Source organism: Nannospalax galili, unplaced genomic scaffold (assembly GCF_000622305.1).
Source record: "Nannospalax galili isolate Female #2095 unplaced genomic scaffold, S.galili_v1.0 scaffold115, whole genome shotgun sequence".
NCBI classification, from domain to species: Eukaryota; Metazoa; Chordata; class Mammalia; order Rodentia; family Spalacidae; genus Nannospalax; species Nannospalax galili.
Window position 1 is genome coordinate 6,305,144 of NW_008340588.1, and position 16,806 is coordinate 6,321,949.

At 36.9% G+C, this 16,806-nt stretch overlaps 1 protein-coding gene across 2 annotated transcripts in view; it reads left to right on the forward strand.

Annotated features, from left to right (window-relative positions):
• Stat4 (signal transducer and activator of transcription 4) overlaps positions 1-16,806 on the forward strand; it is a 136,038-nt gene that overhangs the window by 88,172 nt on the left and 31,060 nt on the right. For both annotated transcript variants that reach the window (XM_017798835.2, XM_017798834.2), the window contains exons 4-8: positions 6,951-7,049; positions 9,592-9,684; positions 11,128-11,206; positions 13,248-13,333; positions 14,736-14,887. In XM_017798835.2, the coding sequence (XP_017654324.1) occupies positions 6,951-7,049; positions 9,592-9,684; positions 11,128-11,206; positions 13,248-13,333; positions 14,736-14,887 (509 nt within the window). The remainder of the gene's footprint in view (positions 1-6,950; positions 7,050-9,591; positions 9,685-11,127; positions 11,207-13,247; positions 13,334-14,735; positions 14,888-16,806) is intronic.

Here is a 16,806-nt window from a genome sequence, read left to right on the forward strand (position 1 = left end):
AGATAGCACCCTCCCATAGCCTCCCTCCCCGCACTAGAGCCCTTATACTCTGATATCCCTGCTACTGTCTGCTGTGTTGTCCGCACCACCAGCCATTTTTAGATTTTTAAGAGTTCTCCACTCTGCTTTCCATAGGGGTTATACAAGTTTGCAATTCCACCAGCAGTGGATGAGCATTCCCCTTTCCCCACATCCTCACCAGCATTTGGTATCATTTGTTCTCTTGACCTTAGCCAGTGTGACTGGGGTAAGATAAAATCTTAAGGTGGTTTTAATGTGCATTTCCATTACTAATGATGCTGAACACTTTTAAAGATGTTTCTTAGCTATCTTTATTTCTTCTTTTGAGAACTCTGTATTAATATCTTTAACCCATCTTTTAATTGGGTCATTTGTTTTCTTGATTCTTTGTTTTTTTGAGTTCTTTACAAATTCTGGATCTTAAACCTCTGTCAGATGTGTTACTGGTGAAGATTTTTTTCACTCTGTGGGTTTTCTCTTCACTTTGATTGTTTCTTTTGCTGTACAGAAGCTTTTTAGTTTAATGAGGTCCCATTTGTTGATTGTTGACCTTAATTCTTGGGCAACTGGTGTCTATTTTAGAATATCATTTCCTACATCTCTATCTTGTAGGTTACTGCCAATGTTTCCTTCTAATAGTTTCAGAGTTCTGAGTTTCACATTGAGGCCTTTGATCCATTTAGATTTGACTTATGTGCAAGGTGAAAGATAAGGATCTAGTTTCAGTCTTCTACAGGTGGAGAACCAGTTTTACCACCATGATTTGTTGAACATGCTGTCTTTTCTCCATTGTGTGTTCCTGGTACCTTTGTCAAATATCAGGTGGCTGAAATTGCGTGTACTCATGTTTGGGTCTTCAATTATGTTCCATTGATCTATGTGTTTATTTTTGTTCCAGTACCATGCTGTTTTTACTGGAACAAAAATAGACACATAGATCAATGGAACTATAGCTCTGTAGTATAGTTTGAGATACAGTATAATAATCTCCTCATCACTGTTCTTTGTGCTCATGATTGCTTTGGCTATCCAGGGTCTTTTGAGCTTCCACACGAATTTCAAAATGTTTTTTTCTAATTTTATGAATTATGTCATGGCGATTTTGGTTGGCATTGCATGGAATCTATATATTGCTTTTGGTATTATGGTCATTTACACAATATTAAGATTCTTCCAATCCATGAGCATCAAAGATCCTTCCTTCTGATGTTTTCCTCAATCTTTTCCTTTTTTAAAAAAAAATTTATTATTTTTGTTTTATGTGTATGTGTGTATTGCCTGCATGTAGGTAAGTGCACCCATGCTGTGCAATGCCTGCAGAGGACAGAAGAGGCTGTCAGATCCCCTGGAACTGGAGTTAAGGACAGTTGTTAGCTGCCATGTGGGTGCTGAGATTCAAACCCAGGTCTTCTGCAAGAACAGTCAGTGTTCTTAACTGCTGAGCCATCTCTCCAGCCCCTCAATCTCTTTCTTTAAAGATTTAAATTTTTCATTGTAGATAGAGATCTTTGATGTCTTTGGTCATGTTTATTTTGAGTTTTTTGTTGTTTTTTTGTTTGTTTTGTTTTGTTTTTGTTTTTTGGGTTTTTTTGAGGCTATTGTGAATGAGAGGGTTTCTCTGTACTCTTTCCCTGATTGCTTGTTATTGGTATATGGAAAGCCTACTGATTTTTGTAGCTTAATTTTGTAACCTGCGACTTTACTGAAAGTGTCAATCAGTTCTTTCTGGTAGAATTTTCGGAATCTCTTAGGTATAGTATCATATCATCTACAAAAAGGGATAATTTGGCCTCTTTTTTAATTTGTACTTCCTTAATTTCCTTCTCTTGTCTTATTGCTCTAGCAAGAGTTTCAAGCACTACATTGAAAAGGAATGGAGATAGTAGACATCCTTGTCTACTTCCTGATTTTAATGGGAATGCTTCTAGTTTTTCTCCATTTATAACGATGTTGACTGTGGGTTTGTTGTATATAGCTTTAATTATGTTGAAGTAAGTTTCTTCCAGTACAATTCTCTTTAGGACTTTTATTATGAATGCATGCTGAATTTTTCAAAGGCCTTTTCTGCATCTATTGAGTATGAGATTTTTTTCTTTGAGTCCATTTATATGATTCATGACATTTATCAACTTGTGTATATTGAACTATACCTGCATCTCTGGAATAAAGCCTACTTGATCATGGTGGATGATCTTTTTTATGTGTGTCTGTATGTGGTTTGCAAGTATTTTGTTGAGAATTTTTGCATCTATGTTCATTAAGGATATGGGTCTATAGTTTTCTTTTTTGGATGTGTCTTTACCTGGTTTTGGCATTTAGAGTAATGCTGGCTTCATAGAAACAATTTGGAAGTTTTCTCTCTGTTTCTATCTTTTTGAATAATTTAAGTAGTATTGGTTGCATATCTTTAAATGTCTGGTAGAATTCTGCCATAAATCCATCTGGGCCTGGGCCTATTTTAGTCTGGAGGTTTTGTATTACTCTTTCAATTTCCTTATATGTTATGGGTCTGTTTAAACTGTTGATCTTGGTTTAGTTTTGGTGGTTCCCATGGTTTAGATATGCACCAATTTCTTTTAGATTTTCAAATTTAATAGTGTGTAGGTTTTTTAAAGTCTTCCCTGCCGGGTGTGGTGGCATACACCTTTAATCCCAGCACTCAGAAGGCAGAAGCAGGCAGATCTCTGTGAGTTCAAGGCCAACCTGGTCTCTATACTGAATCCAGGCCAGCTAGGGCTACAGGGAGACCCTGTCTCAAAAAGACAAAAAAAAAAAAAAAAAAAAAAAAAAAAAGAAGAAGTATTCCCTTACAATGTTCTGGATCTTTTGGTTGTCTACTGTGATGTTTCCCCTTTCATCTCTGACTTTGTTGATTTGCATTTGTCTTCTTTTTTGGTTAACTGGGCTAAGGGTATGTCTATCTTGTTTAGCTTTCAAAGAACCAACTCTTAGATTCAATGATTCTTTGTATTTTCTTTGTTTCTATTACATTAATTTCTACTCTAATTTTTGTTATTTCTTCTCATCTGCTATGTTTGGGTTTTATTTATTCTTGGCTTTTCAGAGTCTTGACTTGCAATGTTAAGTCATTTATTTGTGCTCTTTCTGATTTTTTAATGTAGGCACTTAGAGCTATAAACTTCCATCTTAGGACTGCTTTTAAAGTGTCCCAAAGGTTTTGTTGTGTTGTATTGTCCTTTTCATTTAGTTCCAGGAATACTTTTCTTTCTTAATTTCTCTTTTGACCCATTCATCATTCAGGAGTGTGTTATTTAATCTCCATGTGTTCATGTGGTGATTTTGGCTTCTTCGGGTGTTGATTGTAAGCTTTATTGCATTGTGGTCTGATAAAATGCATGGAATTATTTCAATCTTTTTGTATTTGTTGAGGTTTGTTTTGTGCCCCAGTATATGGCCAATTTTTGAGGATGTTCCATGGGGTGCTGAATAGAAAGTGTATTCTTTGGTGCTTGGGAGGACTATTTGGTAGATGTCTGTTAGGACATTTGATGTATGGTATCATTTAATTCAGACGTCTTTCTGTTTATTCTTTGTCCCACTGACCTATCTAATGGAGACAGTGGGGTATTGAAGTACCCTACTATTACTGAGTTGGGGTTAATCTGTGTCTTAAAGTCCTGTAGCATTGTTTTTATGAATTTGGGTGCTCCAGAATTTGGTGCATACATATTCATGATTGTAATGTCTTCTTGGTTAATTGTTCATTTTGTCAGAATGATGTGACCCTCTTTATCTTTTCTGATTAGTTTTAATTTAAAGTCTATTTTGTCAGATACTAGAATCACAACCCCTGCTTGTTTCTTAGTGCCTTTTGCTTGGAATATTCTTTTCCAGCCTTTCACCTTAAGGTCGTGCCTATCTTTGAAGGTGAGATGGGTTTCTTGCAGACAACAAAGGATGGATTTTATTTCTTAATCCATTCATCTAGCCTGTGTCTTTTGACTAAGGAGTTCAGTCATTGATATTTAAAGTTATTATTTAAAGATATGTTGGTTGCCATCATTTTATTACTGTTTGCATTCTTTGTCTAATTTTGTGTTTTCACAATTATACCTTCATTTGGTTTCTTTCTGTTGCCCCTGGGGTATAGTTTTTCCTTTCTCCAGTCTTTGTATTACTTCAATTTTTCTTTGAAGGGCTGGTTTTGTGGACATGTATTCTTTCAGCTTATTTTTGTCATGGAAGTTTTCTTTCCCCTTCAACTATATTAGACATTTTTGCTGAGTAAAGTATTTTGGGTTGGCATCTATGGTCATTTAGAACTGGAAATACTTTGGTCTAGACTCTTGGCTTTCATAGCTTTCGTAAGTCACCTGTAATTCTGATGGCTTTTTTCTTTACATGTGGGTTGTTGTTTTTCTTTTGCAGCTTTCAATATTCTGTCTTTGTTCTGTATATTTAGTGTTTTTACTATGACATGCCATGGGGAGTTTCTTTTCTGGCCCTGTTTATTTGGTGTTCTATGTGCTTCTTGTCTTTATATGGGGATGTCTTTCCTTAATTTTGGGAAATTCCCTTCGACAATCCTGTTTAAGATCTGGTCAAAACCATTAACCTTAAATTCTTCTCCTTCCTCTATGCCTATGAAGCATAGATTTTGTCTTTTCATGGTGTCCCACATTTTCTGCATATTCCATTCTTGTGTTCTTTTTTAATTTTTCATAATCTTTGCTTGAGCAGTCTAATTCTTCAACTTTATCCTCTAGTATTGATATTCTGTTTTCCATTTCATTCATTCTAGAGGTAAGGCTTTCCCCTGCTGTTTCAAATTTGTTTAATGAGTTTTTCCCTTCCTTCTTCATTTCAGCACGAGTTTTCTTCAATATTTCTATCTCTTTTGTGAATTCAGTTAGAAGTTTATCCCTATCTTCTTTTAGTTCTTTGATTTGTTTGTGTGTGTTCTTTAAATTTGTTGAACTACTTGATCATGTTTATGATTGTTCTTTTAAATTCTGTGTCCTGGGTTATCTCTAGGGGATTCTCCTTGTAGAGCTCTTCTGTAAGACTGGTGGAGTTTGGTGGGAACCTACTGTTTTGCTTTCCATATTATTATTTTCCATTATGATTTTGGCATGTGGATTTCTTTTGTTGTTTGTGATTCTGGTATGAAACTTAAGCCTTCCTTTGTTGAGTTGAATTCTGCTTCTGTTTGTATTATTGGTGTGCCTTGGTTGTTTGGTTGTTTTCCTATTGGGTATGTAAAGCTGGTTGGTCTAGGTTTCAGATTCTCTCAGATTTTATATTGGAGGGAATTGACGTATTCAGATCAGCTACTCAGGACCTCCCACAGAGGCCCAAGTCAGACTCCAGTCAGGTACACTTAGGCTTCCTGCTAACATCTGGACCTCTACTAGTGAGCACTCATAGCACAATTTTGGAAGTTCACTAAGGGGAGATCCAATTTAGGCACTCTCAAGCAGTCTACTAAGGTCTCAGCCCTTACTGAATGGTAGAGAAGTCTAGTTCTGGTGAAATGGGAGGGGCCTCAGGTGGTCCCAATTAAGGGGTTGGACAAGGTGCAATTTGGGGAAGTTCACCACCACCAGGAAGCCAAATCCAGGCACTGAAGTCAGAAGTTCTTTCTTCGTAACAGATACATTTTTTTTTAAGACAAAAATGAGAAAACATAGGTTTTGAGGGGTGAGGTTTTAAAGACAAGTTATATGAAAAGTAGAGGAACCGGAAATGTGGTGCTTCTGCTTAATGAATGGCGCCATTTTCATTTCTTTGCCTTCTGAGTTTCAGCCAATTCATTTTTTTTTTCTTCAGGATATTTCTGATTTAAAGAAGGAAAGGATTTCTAAAGACTGACAGATATGGAAGAACAGGAACCCAGACAGTTGGTTTTTATTCTATTGTCCCACATGGAAGTGCTAATTCATACATACTGTGGCAGAAACCATAAAAATATTTCCAACCAATAATCTTCATTTTTTCCTCAGAAAACCTTTGGTTTAACAATCTGCACAATCTATTTTGATTAATTGTTAATTTCTACCTTGTTGATTGCTATTTTTTTCTGCTATTGACCTTTTGGCCATTTCATGGGTATCAGTACCACCTCAAGAGAAGAGGGCGGAAAATCAATTAGTGTGTTTGTCTCCTGTGCCTCCTGCTCATCTTGCCTTCGAAAAACTCTAGTAAAGAAGTTTTAACACTACTGACTAAAATGATAGTGTTCCAATTAGTACTGTAAGTCAAGGTTGGAAAACACAGGCACCTAGAGGCCTTGCAGGTAAAGTAATTGAGTGCACACACATTATTGGGCACTATGACAACCATAGGTGGTACATGATCCCCTGAAGAGATTCAAGGTTCTTATTTACCCAACATATCAAATGGCTCAATTAGTCCCTCAGCTTGCCAATTAACAATGTGAGTATCATCAACCCTGGTGATAAAAAAGTGTGTGCTTAACTGTCAAAAAATGTTATTACTGAAATATGGGTAGAGTTATGTTTCAGTATAATGTAGTTATGAATTAGTAGATATGAACATTATCAAATAGGGATCATAGAAGATACTGTAACCCTGAAGCAAAGAGTTAACAAGTATACAACTAGGACAATCTTGACTCCTGAAATCTCATATTGAAATAACTACTGTGTCTAAATCCTGCCCTACACCTAAAGTAAACTGACCCTCCAGTGTGTTCAGGGTTGTTCAAAAAGAAGCTTTCAAGAACAAGTATTGTTAAGTGATTTTTTGAAAGCCAAGAAAACAACATTCTCTCGTTGTTTGTGTTTGCAATATGAGTTTCTGTAGCATTATATAGGAATAAATTATTGGGACATGACTCAAATAATTTTGCGTTTATTGGGAGATTATTGTTGATTTTGAAGTTACATTTCCTTAGGATGCACTTTTTTCCCAAAGCTCTCATACTGGTTTTGTTCACTCTTTTTCAGGGAAAATTTCATGGGAATCCAATGCATGTAGCTGTGGTTATCTCAAATTGTCTAAGGGAAGAGAGGAGAATATTGGCTGCAGCCAACATGCCTGTCCAGGTAATACTTGCTGATTCTGCTATCTCCTAGAGTTCAATTTTCTGAAATGAAATAACCAGTATTTTCTACCTATATCAGTGGTGCTGCAGCCTTTCAGTCACTTGTATTCAAGGTCATGGACTCATCTTTGAGAAGTTTCTTGTCACTCTTCCATATTAAGATAATTACTACATCTTTCCAGATTATTATTTTTTCTTAGATAGGGTCACATGTAGCCCAGATGGGCCTCAAACTTACAACATAGCTGAGGCTAGCCTTGAACTAATGATCTGCCTGTCCCTTTTCCAAAGTGCTGGATTACAGGTGTGTGCCACCATGCTGGGATACTCTACATTCTTTTGGTTTTTTAAGACTTATTTTCATTTTAATTTGTGTCTATATGTGTTTGTGTGAGTATATGCCACATGTGGACAGATAACTGCAGAGGCCAGAAGAGGGCATGAGATTCACTAGAACTGAAGTTACACGTGGTTGTGAGCTGCCCAACATGAGTGCTGGGAACCAGATTTGGGTCCTCTAGAAGAGCAGCAAGCACACAACCACTGAGCAATCTCTTCAACCCCTAGATTGTCTATATTCTCCTTTCTCTGTTTCTGTGGCTACATTCTGTTGCAAGGTCTTACAGTATTAATCTAGGAATACAATAAACATGTTTTAGCTGAATTCCTAATTACCATTTGGACTCTGCTTTCCCTACCACATTTATCTTCATAGACCAATCAAGCCTGACTGATTGCTCTACCAACAGGAATTTTGACTCACAGAAGTTCCATGAAGACTTGCTGCTTGGCTTTTCTTTACCTTAACATAATTTAGATTGTGTTTTATCTTATTATTTTGAGTGAGTTAAGAGACCTCAGGAAAGATGAGCAGAGGAATCAACAGTATTTAAGGAATTCTTTTTCAGTTAATCCTACAAAAATTAAAGTTTATAAAAATAATCGGTTTTCCAAATGACACCCTCCATAACTAGGTGAATCATATAACTTAAGTTTCTGAAGAGCTAACAAAAGTAAATTTTTTACTATTAAAAATTCTCAGGCTTAGTTATGTTAGGTTACAGATATTTCTGAAACACTTTGAAGTTTTAACAATAAAGTGTTCTTTTATGATAAAGAATGGTACTGTTTTCATTTAAAAACTCTAGTTTCCAAAGTACAGGGCTGTCCATTTTTGTGTCTGTCACACCTCTAACCATTGTTCTGTGTGTGTGTGTGCTGCTCTGTTCAAATGTCAAATATTAGTCAAATCAAAACATAACATATCCTCATCAAAGTAACTCTAAAAATAATGTTAATATCACATGCTACCATAAATGAAGCGCTATTTTTTAAAAAAAACTTTCAACTAGGTAGACAAATAATGGAGATAGATATGATAGCAAAGGAATATTTATAAAGGTTTTACTAACCTGAAAGATGTGGTATAGTTAAAGAGTACTTCATTAAGGGTTGAGAGCTTGGGTTTTCCTTGAGGTGCCATCACTGATCTGCTGAAGGTTGTCAAGCCATTAACTTTTCTAACCTTTGTTCTCTGTTCAACTGTATGGTAAGGGGCTGTTTAGATGCCTCACTCTCATCTCTAGAGAGCTATAGAACTTTGTGTTTAAAGAGCATACTCAGAGTCATATAGTTCAGTAGCCAAGATACGGTGCTTGGAGAAGCTGCTTGGTGGTTCTCCTTAATCAGACTAGCACTTTTTCACTTCCTTTAGTAAGCTCCCTTTGTTCTAACATAGAAATTAATCACATCCCAGCAGGTTCAACATCAGTTGTTAAGTCCAACTTAATGTGATTTTATTATATTAATTTTAAATTATATGAATTTCAAAAGTAACATAGATTTACTGTAAGAAATTGTGAATATTTTTTTTTTAAAAAAAAAGCATAGTTAGGGACTAGAGAGGTAACTTAGCAATTAGGAGTGCTTACTGCTCTTATAGAGGACTAGAGTTCAGTTCCCAGTACCCACATCTGGTTGTTCACAACTGCTTGTAACTCCAGCTGCAGGTGATCTGAATCCCTCTTCTGGCCTCTGCTGGTGCCTGCACACACATGACATACACACATATAGATACACACATATATATAAAAGAATATTTTTAAATCATAAAATTTTGCATATTTTACTATCCAAAGTTAACATACATTATGTATGTGTTCTAGTCATATCTACTTGTTTGCATATCTATACATATATCCATATATTTTTAATAAGAAATATATATCTACATGTATATAGGTATAAATTATATATAGTGTTTTATAATCTTCTCAGTTGCTTTGATTGTAATATCATCTATATCATGTCATTTAGTATTTTCTACATAATCTTTTTTCAGTGCTGGGGGTGGAACCCAGAGCCTTGTGCACATTCAACACTGAGCTATATGGCTAGCTTTTGAAGCATAATTTTTAATGGCTGTAGACTATTCTATATCACATTAATCAAAACCTCAGCTCAAAGTTTGTAGTACATCCTTTACAAGAATCATAAACATGTCTTGCCAACAACAGTAAACTTCTAAGACATTATTTTTCCAGGGACCTCTGGAGAAATCCTTACAAAGTTCTTCAGTTTCAGAAAGACAGAGAAATGTGGAGCACAAAGTGGCTGCCATTAAAAACAGTGTACAGGTGAGTAGTCTTATGCAAATACTTTGAAAGGCTGGTAGCTACCGGGCGACTCTGCAAGCCCAGAGCCAATCCATAGCTATCACAGGACACTTTAAGTATTTCTCACACACTATGTTTAGGAGAAGATTCTTGCTAAGGGGCTTTAAAAATTAATTTGTGTATTTCACTCAAAATATCTCAAATAATTTTAATCATCTTTATGCCCCCATCCCCACAGGCACCCTCCCATATTCCCCCCACTGGAACCCATATACTCTGTCATCTGTGTTGAGGCCCACTGTGTCAAGTCAGCGTCACAGCATACACAATCCCAAGCAAACTCAGGCAGACAAACACCCAGCATAGAACTGGGGAAATGAACAGCAGACCCCAGTGTTAGCTGAAGAAATATTGGGAACTGATTGTTGCTAGATGAGGAAGAGCTGATCTTCCTAACACAAGGGACTCTAGTTAAGAGGCTTTTTTAACTAATTTGTTTCTCTGTCACAGAGCTATTGGATTACCTATGTCTCTTTTAATGAGTTTGGTGATATGTGTTTCTTAAAAAGTGTGATCACTGTTACTTGGGATACATAACTCACTTTGTACCATTAAGTTTCTCTTTCTTCATCTAAAAAGTAAGAATGGCTGGGGCTGGAGAGATGGCTCAGGGGTTAAGAGCACTGGCTGCTCTTGCAGAGGACCCGGGTTCGATTCCCAGCACTTACATGGAAGCTAATAACTGTCCATAACTGCAGTTCCAGGGGAATCATCTGGGCATTATACAACACGGGTGTACTTAGACATATGCAGGCAATGCACTCATACACAAAAACCAATAAATATTTTTTTAATTGCAAAGAAAAGCAAGGATGGATACTTCAGGAGTAGCAAGAAGACTAAATGAGATAAGATGTGAAAAGCTGTTAGCCCAGATCTTCATGTTGATGACTGAACAGGAAACACTGCTTGCTTTGGAGAAAAAAAGTCAGTCTTAAAGACAGAAATAAAAACAAAACAAAACAAAAAGTATAAGCATATTTCAGGAAGTAGAAAGAAAAAATATTTAGCTAGGATAGTCATAAAGTATGCATCTTTGATTATTAATACATTAATACAGATAAAAGGAAAGCATCCAGAATAGGGCAGGAGGTCATTTTTCTCCATTAAAATTGTTTGAGTAGCATCACTTGTAAGTAATTGAGAAATGAGAAAGATGACGCTGAAAGATTTCCTAACAAGCAGAAAGAAAAAAAAACAAAGCTGAAAGAGGATGTTCAACCTGGTTCTTCCAGAGGAAAGAAACTTTTATATGAATTATCGTTTCAGAAGTGTAGGCTTGTAACCTCTCCAGACTAGACTCAGCAGTGCATTACTTAGAAGTGCATGATGTTTCTTTGATATGCTTAAACATTGCAACACACTTTGATACTTGCTTTTGAGTCTATTTTCTTTTGTACAAAGATGACGGAACAAGACACCAAATACTTAGAAGATCTGCAAGATGAATTTGACTACAGGTATAAAACAATTCAGACAATGGGTAAGTTACCGTTTTCTCTGTAATTCTACGTAGGTACATAAAGGCAATGTAACTATTAAGGTTTCTTCTTCACTGACGACAGCTATGTTGAGAAGAAAATTTGATCTACTTCCCGGTGTGAGCCCAGCAACAATTTTCTTATTAAAGAGAGACTGTAGGCAAGGAATATTTCTCTGTTTTTGCATCTTCATTCTGTCTCCATGTAAGTTTATACACACATGTACATTTATTTACCAACTAATTCAAAGCAAATTACAAATTACATGAGAAACCATACATATTGCAACATGTATATCCCCCAAACAAGACTATTCTAATTAATGAAGGTATCAGGGCTGAGTATGGTAGCACATGCCTATAATCCCAATGCTTGGGAGACTGAAGCAAGAGGCTGGAGAGTCGGGGGACAGCCTGAGCTACATAGCAAGAAACTTCTCAAATGGTTTTGAAAAGTCACAACTAATGAAAGTAAAAATAATTCCGTAATACAATCAGAGAATTATTAATATTAGATAAATTTTTATAACTCTGAAATTATAAGGTAGAAATATACTAAAAAATGAAGCTGGGTGTTGTGGTACACCCCTGAAATCCCAGTACTTGAGAAATGTAGGTAGAGGAAGGATCAGCAAGTTCAAAGCCATCCTTAGCTACACAACAAGTTCAAGGGCAGACTGGGCTATATGAGACCCCATCTCAAAAGAATCCTCAAAAAAAAAAAAACCTTAAAATAGTTAAAAAGTCATTTCTATCACTTAAATCAGCACGTTTACCCCACACTGTCATAAGTGTAAGAAAAGACAGCGAGGAAGCAAATGAGAGTGACATGGAATGCATTGGCCGATGAAGCTGCAGTTGATGGTGTCATACAGCCAAAATTTTGCCATATCTGAGAAACAGAGAATTTGTGTGTTGTTACAACCAGGACTGGCATACTGAAGATTAGTGTTATTTTGGTAGAGAAATCTGCCACAATATTCTTCTTGGACATCTTCTTTACAATTATACAAATTTGATCAACACTCCCAGCCCTCATCATTGCTGTGTGCCAATAAGCTTTAATGTTCAAACTAAATAATATGTTTGTTTATTTTCATATTCCCATGCAAGGAGCTAAATCATTTTTTTATTTTGTCTTAGATATTCTCCTATTCTTTTCTATGATTAGCTTTATTGTGAAGCTAGACTATTTTGTAAGGAAGGGGGAAAGTAAAAATTTTAGTTTTATGGGGCTGATGGAGAGATGGCTCAGTGGTTAAGAACACTGGCTGCTCTTGCAAAAGATCGGGGTTCGAATCCCAGCATCCACATGGCAGCTAACAACTGTCTATAACTCTAGTTCCAGGGGATCCGACAGCTTCTTCTGTCCTCCATGGGCATTGCACAACATGAGTGCACTTCCCTCCTTCCTTACAGCAGACAAGGTCATTCTAGGTGCAGATATAACCAGTAAAAGAAATCCATTGCAAAAATGTTTTGTCTCCTTTATCTACCACCAAAAAAAAAAAGGAACAGTAAGTGGAGAGCCATCTTCCCTCAAGGTCTGTAAGATAAAAGGCTCTCTTTAGCATGTTTGGCTGGAATTCTTTCCGGCAGAATGAGTATATTCTTGGACTGAACGTCCAGGCTCAACCCTAGGAGTCTCTTTTTGTCTCTTACAGCTGGGGCCCCTCTTCCTGTCCAGGGCAGGTTTGGAGGTGAAGTAAGACCAAATTGACTTTCAGGAATAAAAAAACTTTGCCTCAGATGGGCTGGAGAGATGGCCTAGTGGTTAAGAACACTGGTTGTTCTTGCAGAAGACCTGGGTTCTAATCCCCGCACCCACATGGCAGCTAACAACTGTCAGTAACTCCAGTTCCAGGGGCTCCAACAGCCTCTTCTGTCCTCCACGGGCATTGCAAAACACGGGTCCACTTACCTACATGCAGGCAATACACTCATAAAATAAAAATAATAAATAAAATATTTTTTAAAAACTTTTTTAAAAACCCAAAACTTTGCCCCAGAGATGATTCCAAATCTGATCTCTTTCCCTTTGCAGATCAGAGTGATAAGAATAGTACCCTGATGAGCCAGGAAGTTTTGACACTGCAGGAAATGCTTAACAGCCTGGACTTCAAGAGAAAGGTTGGTGAAAAGTTTTAATTTGGCCAGTTGCCTGTTTTTCTTTATTGAATTTTCAGTGTAATTTGATGGTATTTAGATTGCCTCCCCTATCCTTGCTTCCCCTTATTTTCCCTGCCCAACTCATGTAATTATTAGTATGTATATATATGGCCTATAAAGTCTAATTTCTATCCCCAAAGGTCCTTCTTTGTGGTTCCATTCACTGGACTCTGTTTAACCAATCAAGAATCCTATCCTTGAAAGAGACTGTCTCTCCTCCTCCCAGAAGACATTGGTTGCCAAAATTTCCTTAAGTTGGGTTGGGATTTCTTACCTACTTCCCCATGTCTATGCTGGGATTTGTCTGGTTTGAGCTTGCATATGTCTTGTGCATGATGGTATGAGTAAGTGACCAGCTATGTGGAAAACTCTGTTTCCTTGTGGTCATTCATTACCTCTGGCTCTTAAAATATTTTTGCCCCTCCTCTGTAATGATCCCCAAGCCTTGGGAGGCAGAAGTCTGAAATAGGTGTGCTGAGGCATGTGCACTCTGCAGCCCCTTGTTCTCTGCACCTTGGCCAGTTGTGGGTAGAAATAAATTTTAAAGAGAGAAGTAACTCTGAAAGTAATTTAGGCCATCCACCCAATTGTATAGGTGAGAAAACTATCTAACAAGGCAAGGTGCTTTGTTCAGATTCATGTAGATTTGGCATAGCCTAAATAGTGACTTCTGTCTTCTAACCCCTAAGCCTTCAAAAGTTATACTTCTTCACCACACCTCCTCAAGCCCAAATAGAGTCTGAAGAAAAAGGAACACAAAAGACCCACATTTTAATCAGCATATTTGCAGATAGATGAATAATCACATTTATAAAAAGTAAATAGCAGTCATAAACAACTTTTTAATACATGTCTAAGATTCAGTTTTGTCACAGAAACCTCATTGACATATGAGAATGGAAGTTGTGACCATCGCCTTTCCTCATGACATGATCCATTGTTTGACAAACCAAAGCTGGGACTGGAGAGATGGCCCAGTGCTTAAGAACACTGGCTGCTCTTGCAGAGGACCTGGGTTCAGTTCCCAGCACCCATATGGTGGCTAACAACCATCTGTAACTCCAGTTCCAGGGGATCTGAAACCTCTACTGACCTCTGTGGGCATTGCATGACACAGGTGCACTTAACATACATGCAGACAATGCACACACACACACACACACACACACACAAATAATAATAAAATATTTAAAAAAAAGAAAAGTCAATGCTATGGTAAGTAGAAACTAGTACTTGATAAGGTATTTGGTCAAATTTTCAATCAAATTGTTCTATGAATAGAACTATTGTTCTATTAATAGAACTATGAGCACCCCTGGTGGTTTCTTATGAAAATCTCTTCAGTGAACATCTCTGTTTTTAGGAAGCTCTCAGTAAGGTGACACAGATAGTGAATGAGACAGACTTGCTAATGAACAGCATGCTGACAGAAGAGCTGCAGGACTGGAAGAGGCGGCAACAGATCGCCTGCATCGGTGGTCCACTCCAAAACGGCCTGGACCAGCTTCAAAACTGGTAAAGTGAATCAACTTCAGTTTCTAGTGAAAACCACAGGAAGTACAAGCTTCAGTGTCACTCAGCCAGAGACTGCGGGTTTACACTGAGCTGGGAACTCTACGGTTGAACACAAAAGATGGACCTGCTCAGTGTTTTTAAGTCTCACTCCTTTGGAAAGGAAAAGGAAGCATTTACAGAATGTGTGAGGATTGCTTCATACATGCACAAGAGACTTGTCTTAAGAGACTCGTGATATTTTTTAAACCAATGCATTTAATGTATAATAAATATTAACTTCAAAATCTTAGCATAACTTTTTAAATGTGTCTTGAGATACCAGGGTTAAATTAGTTTTCTATTTTCAACATTCACGTTTACTTTGTTGAGGATGTTTGGTCAAGGATACATTATTTCAGCTAGAAAGAAGAATAAGTTTAAGGCCTCTGTCATATACCATGATGACTCAACAATGTGTTTGAAAACTATTAAGTGGATTTTGTGTTCTTACCAGAAAGTTTTGTGAGACAATGCACATTTTTTTTTAGTTTTGATTTGGTCAGCCCACAATGTATAATAAATATGCCAAAGTACCATATTGTATATTACAAATATATGCAATGTTTATTTGTCAGTTCAAAAGTAAGTTAAGCCAGGCATGGTGACACACAGTCTCTATACTACAGAGGCAAAAGCAGGAGAGCCACACAAACTTCAAACCAACCTAGTCTACATAGTGAGCTTCAGGCTAGCCAGAGCTACAGAGCAAGACCTTATGTCAAAACTACAACAAATCAACAACAAAACTAACCATTAAAAAAAATCTCAAATGGTCAATACGATAAAGCATCCGTTATCTATATATCCAGGCATGCCATTAAATGTAGATACTATCCTTTGTATTACAAGATAAAAAATGTTGTTAAGGGTTTCTGACTCATAAAACTATCCAAATGAAAGAACAATTTAAAAATACAAGGAAAAACAAAAGTGTTCAGTTAAATTCAAAATTGGGAGCTGGGCATGGTGGTACATACCTTTAATCTCAGCACTCAGGAGACAGAGGCAGGCAGATCTTTCTGAGATCAAGGCCAACCTGGCTTATATATAGCAAGTTCCCAGCCAGCTGGGGCTACAGGGAGACCCTGTTTCAAAAAAAAATCCAAAATTTCTTTCTAACAGATCATTCAATAAAACAGAAATATGTCATATCTTTGTTTGGCCAGGCCTACTTCTCAAGAGAAGGAAGGTGTTGGGTTGATTTTAAAGCATGCTGATTTTCCTTGGGGGAGATACTTTGATTCCCTAAACCCAGAGTACTCTGCTACGAAAATAAGATAAGCAGAAAGGGATTACTAAAGAATTTAAAATAGTGGTGCCCATACCCCAACCTAGCAGGGACTTCACAGCTTTCACTGTATAATACTTGAGAAAAAGTTTCTCTTGGTACAGCTGAGGTTCTGTCTCCTCTAGCTAAAAAGTCCTTCCTTGTCCATCTCAGCTTGCCTTATTCTTGCTAGTTTTCTGACCTAACCCTCACCTCCATCACCACAAAATGAGGATTCCTCTCAGACACCAGAAATAAGCATTCCTAAATGCTGTGTGTCTCTTTTGCCAGAGTGATTCATTAATTATTTTCCACTAATACGTAGCAATTGTAAATATATGTGTAGTGGGAGCAGGAGGTGAATTTTATACATAACATTCCTCATGTATTGTATTTTATAGTTTTCCTTTTAGTGAGTGTCGTATTCTTAGTATATATGCCAAAAGGCTTTAAAGGCCAATTAAAAGGGATTTCTTTCTAGATATTGACAACATTTCATAAATCATGTCTGTAACTGAAATCACAAATTTGAAAACATTTAACACGATACATATTCAAGAAGTGGATTAGGAAAATAACAATAAAGAATGTTATTAGTCTTAAGTGGAATTGA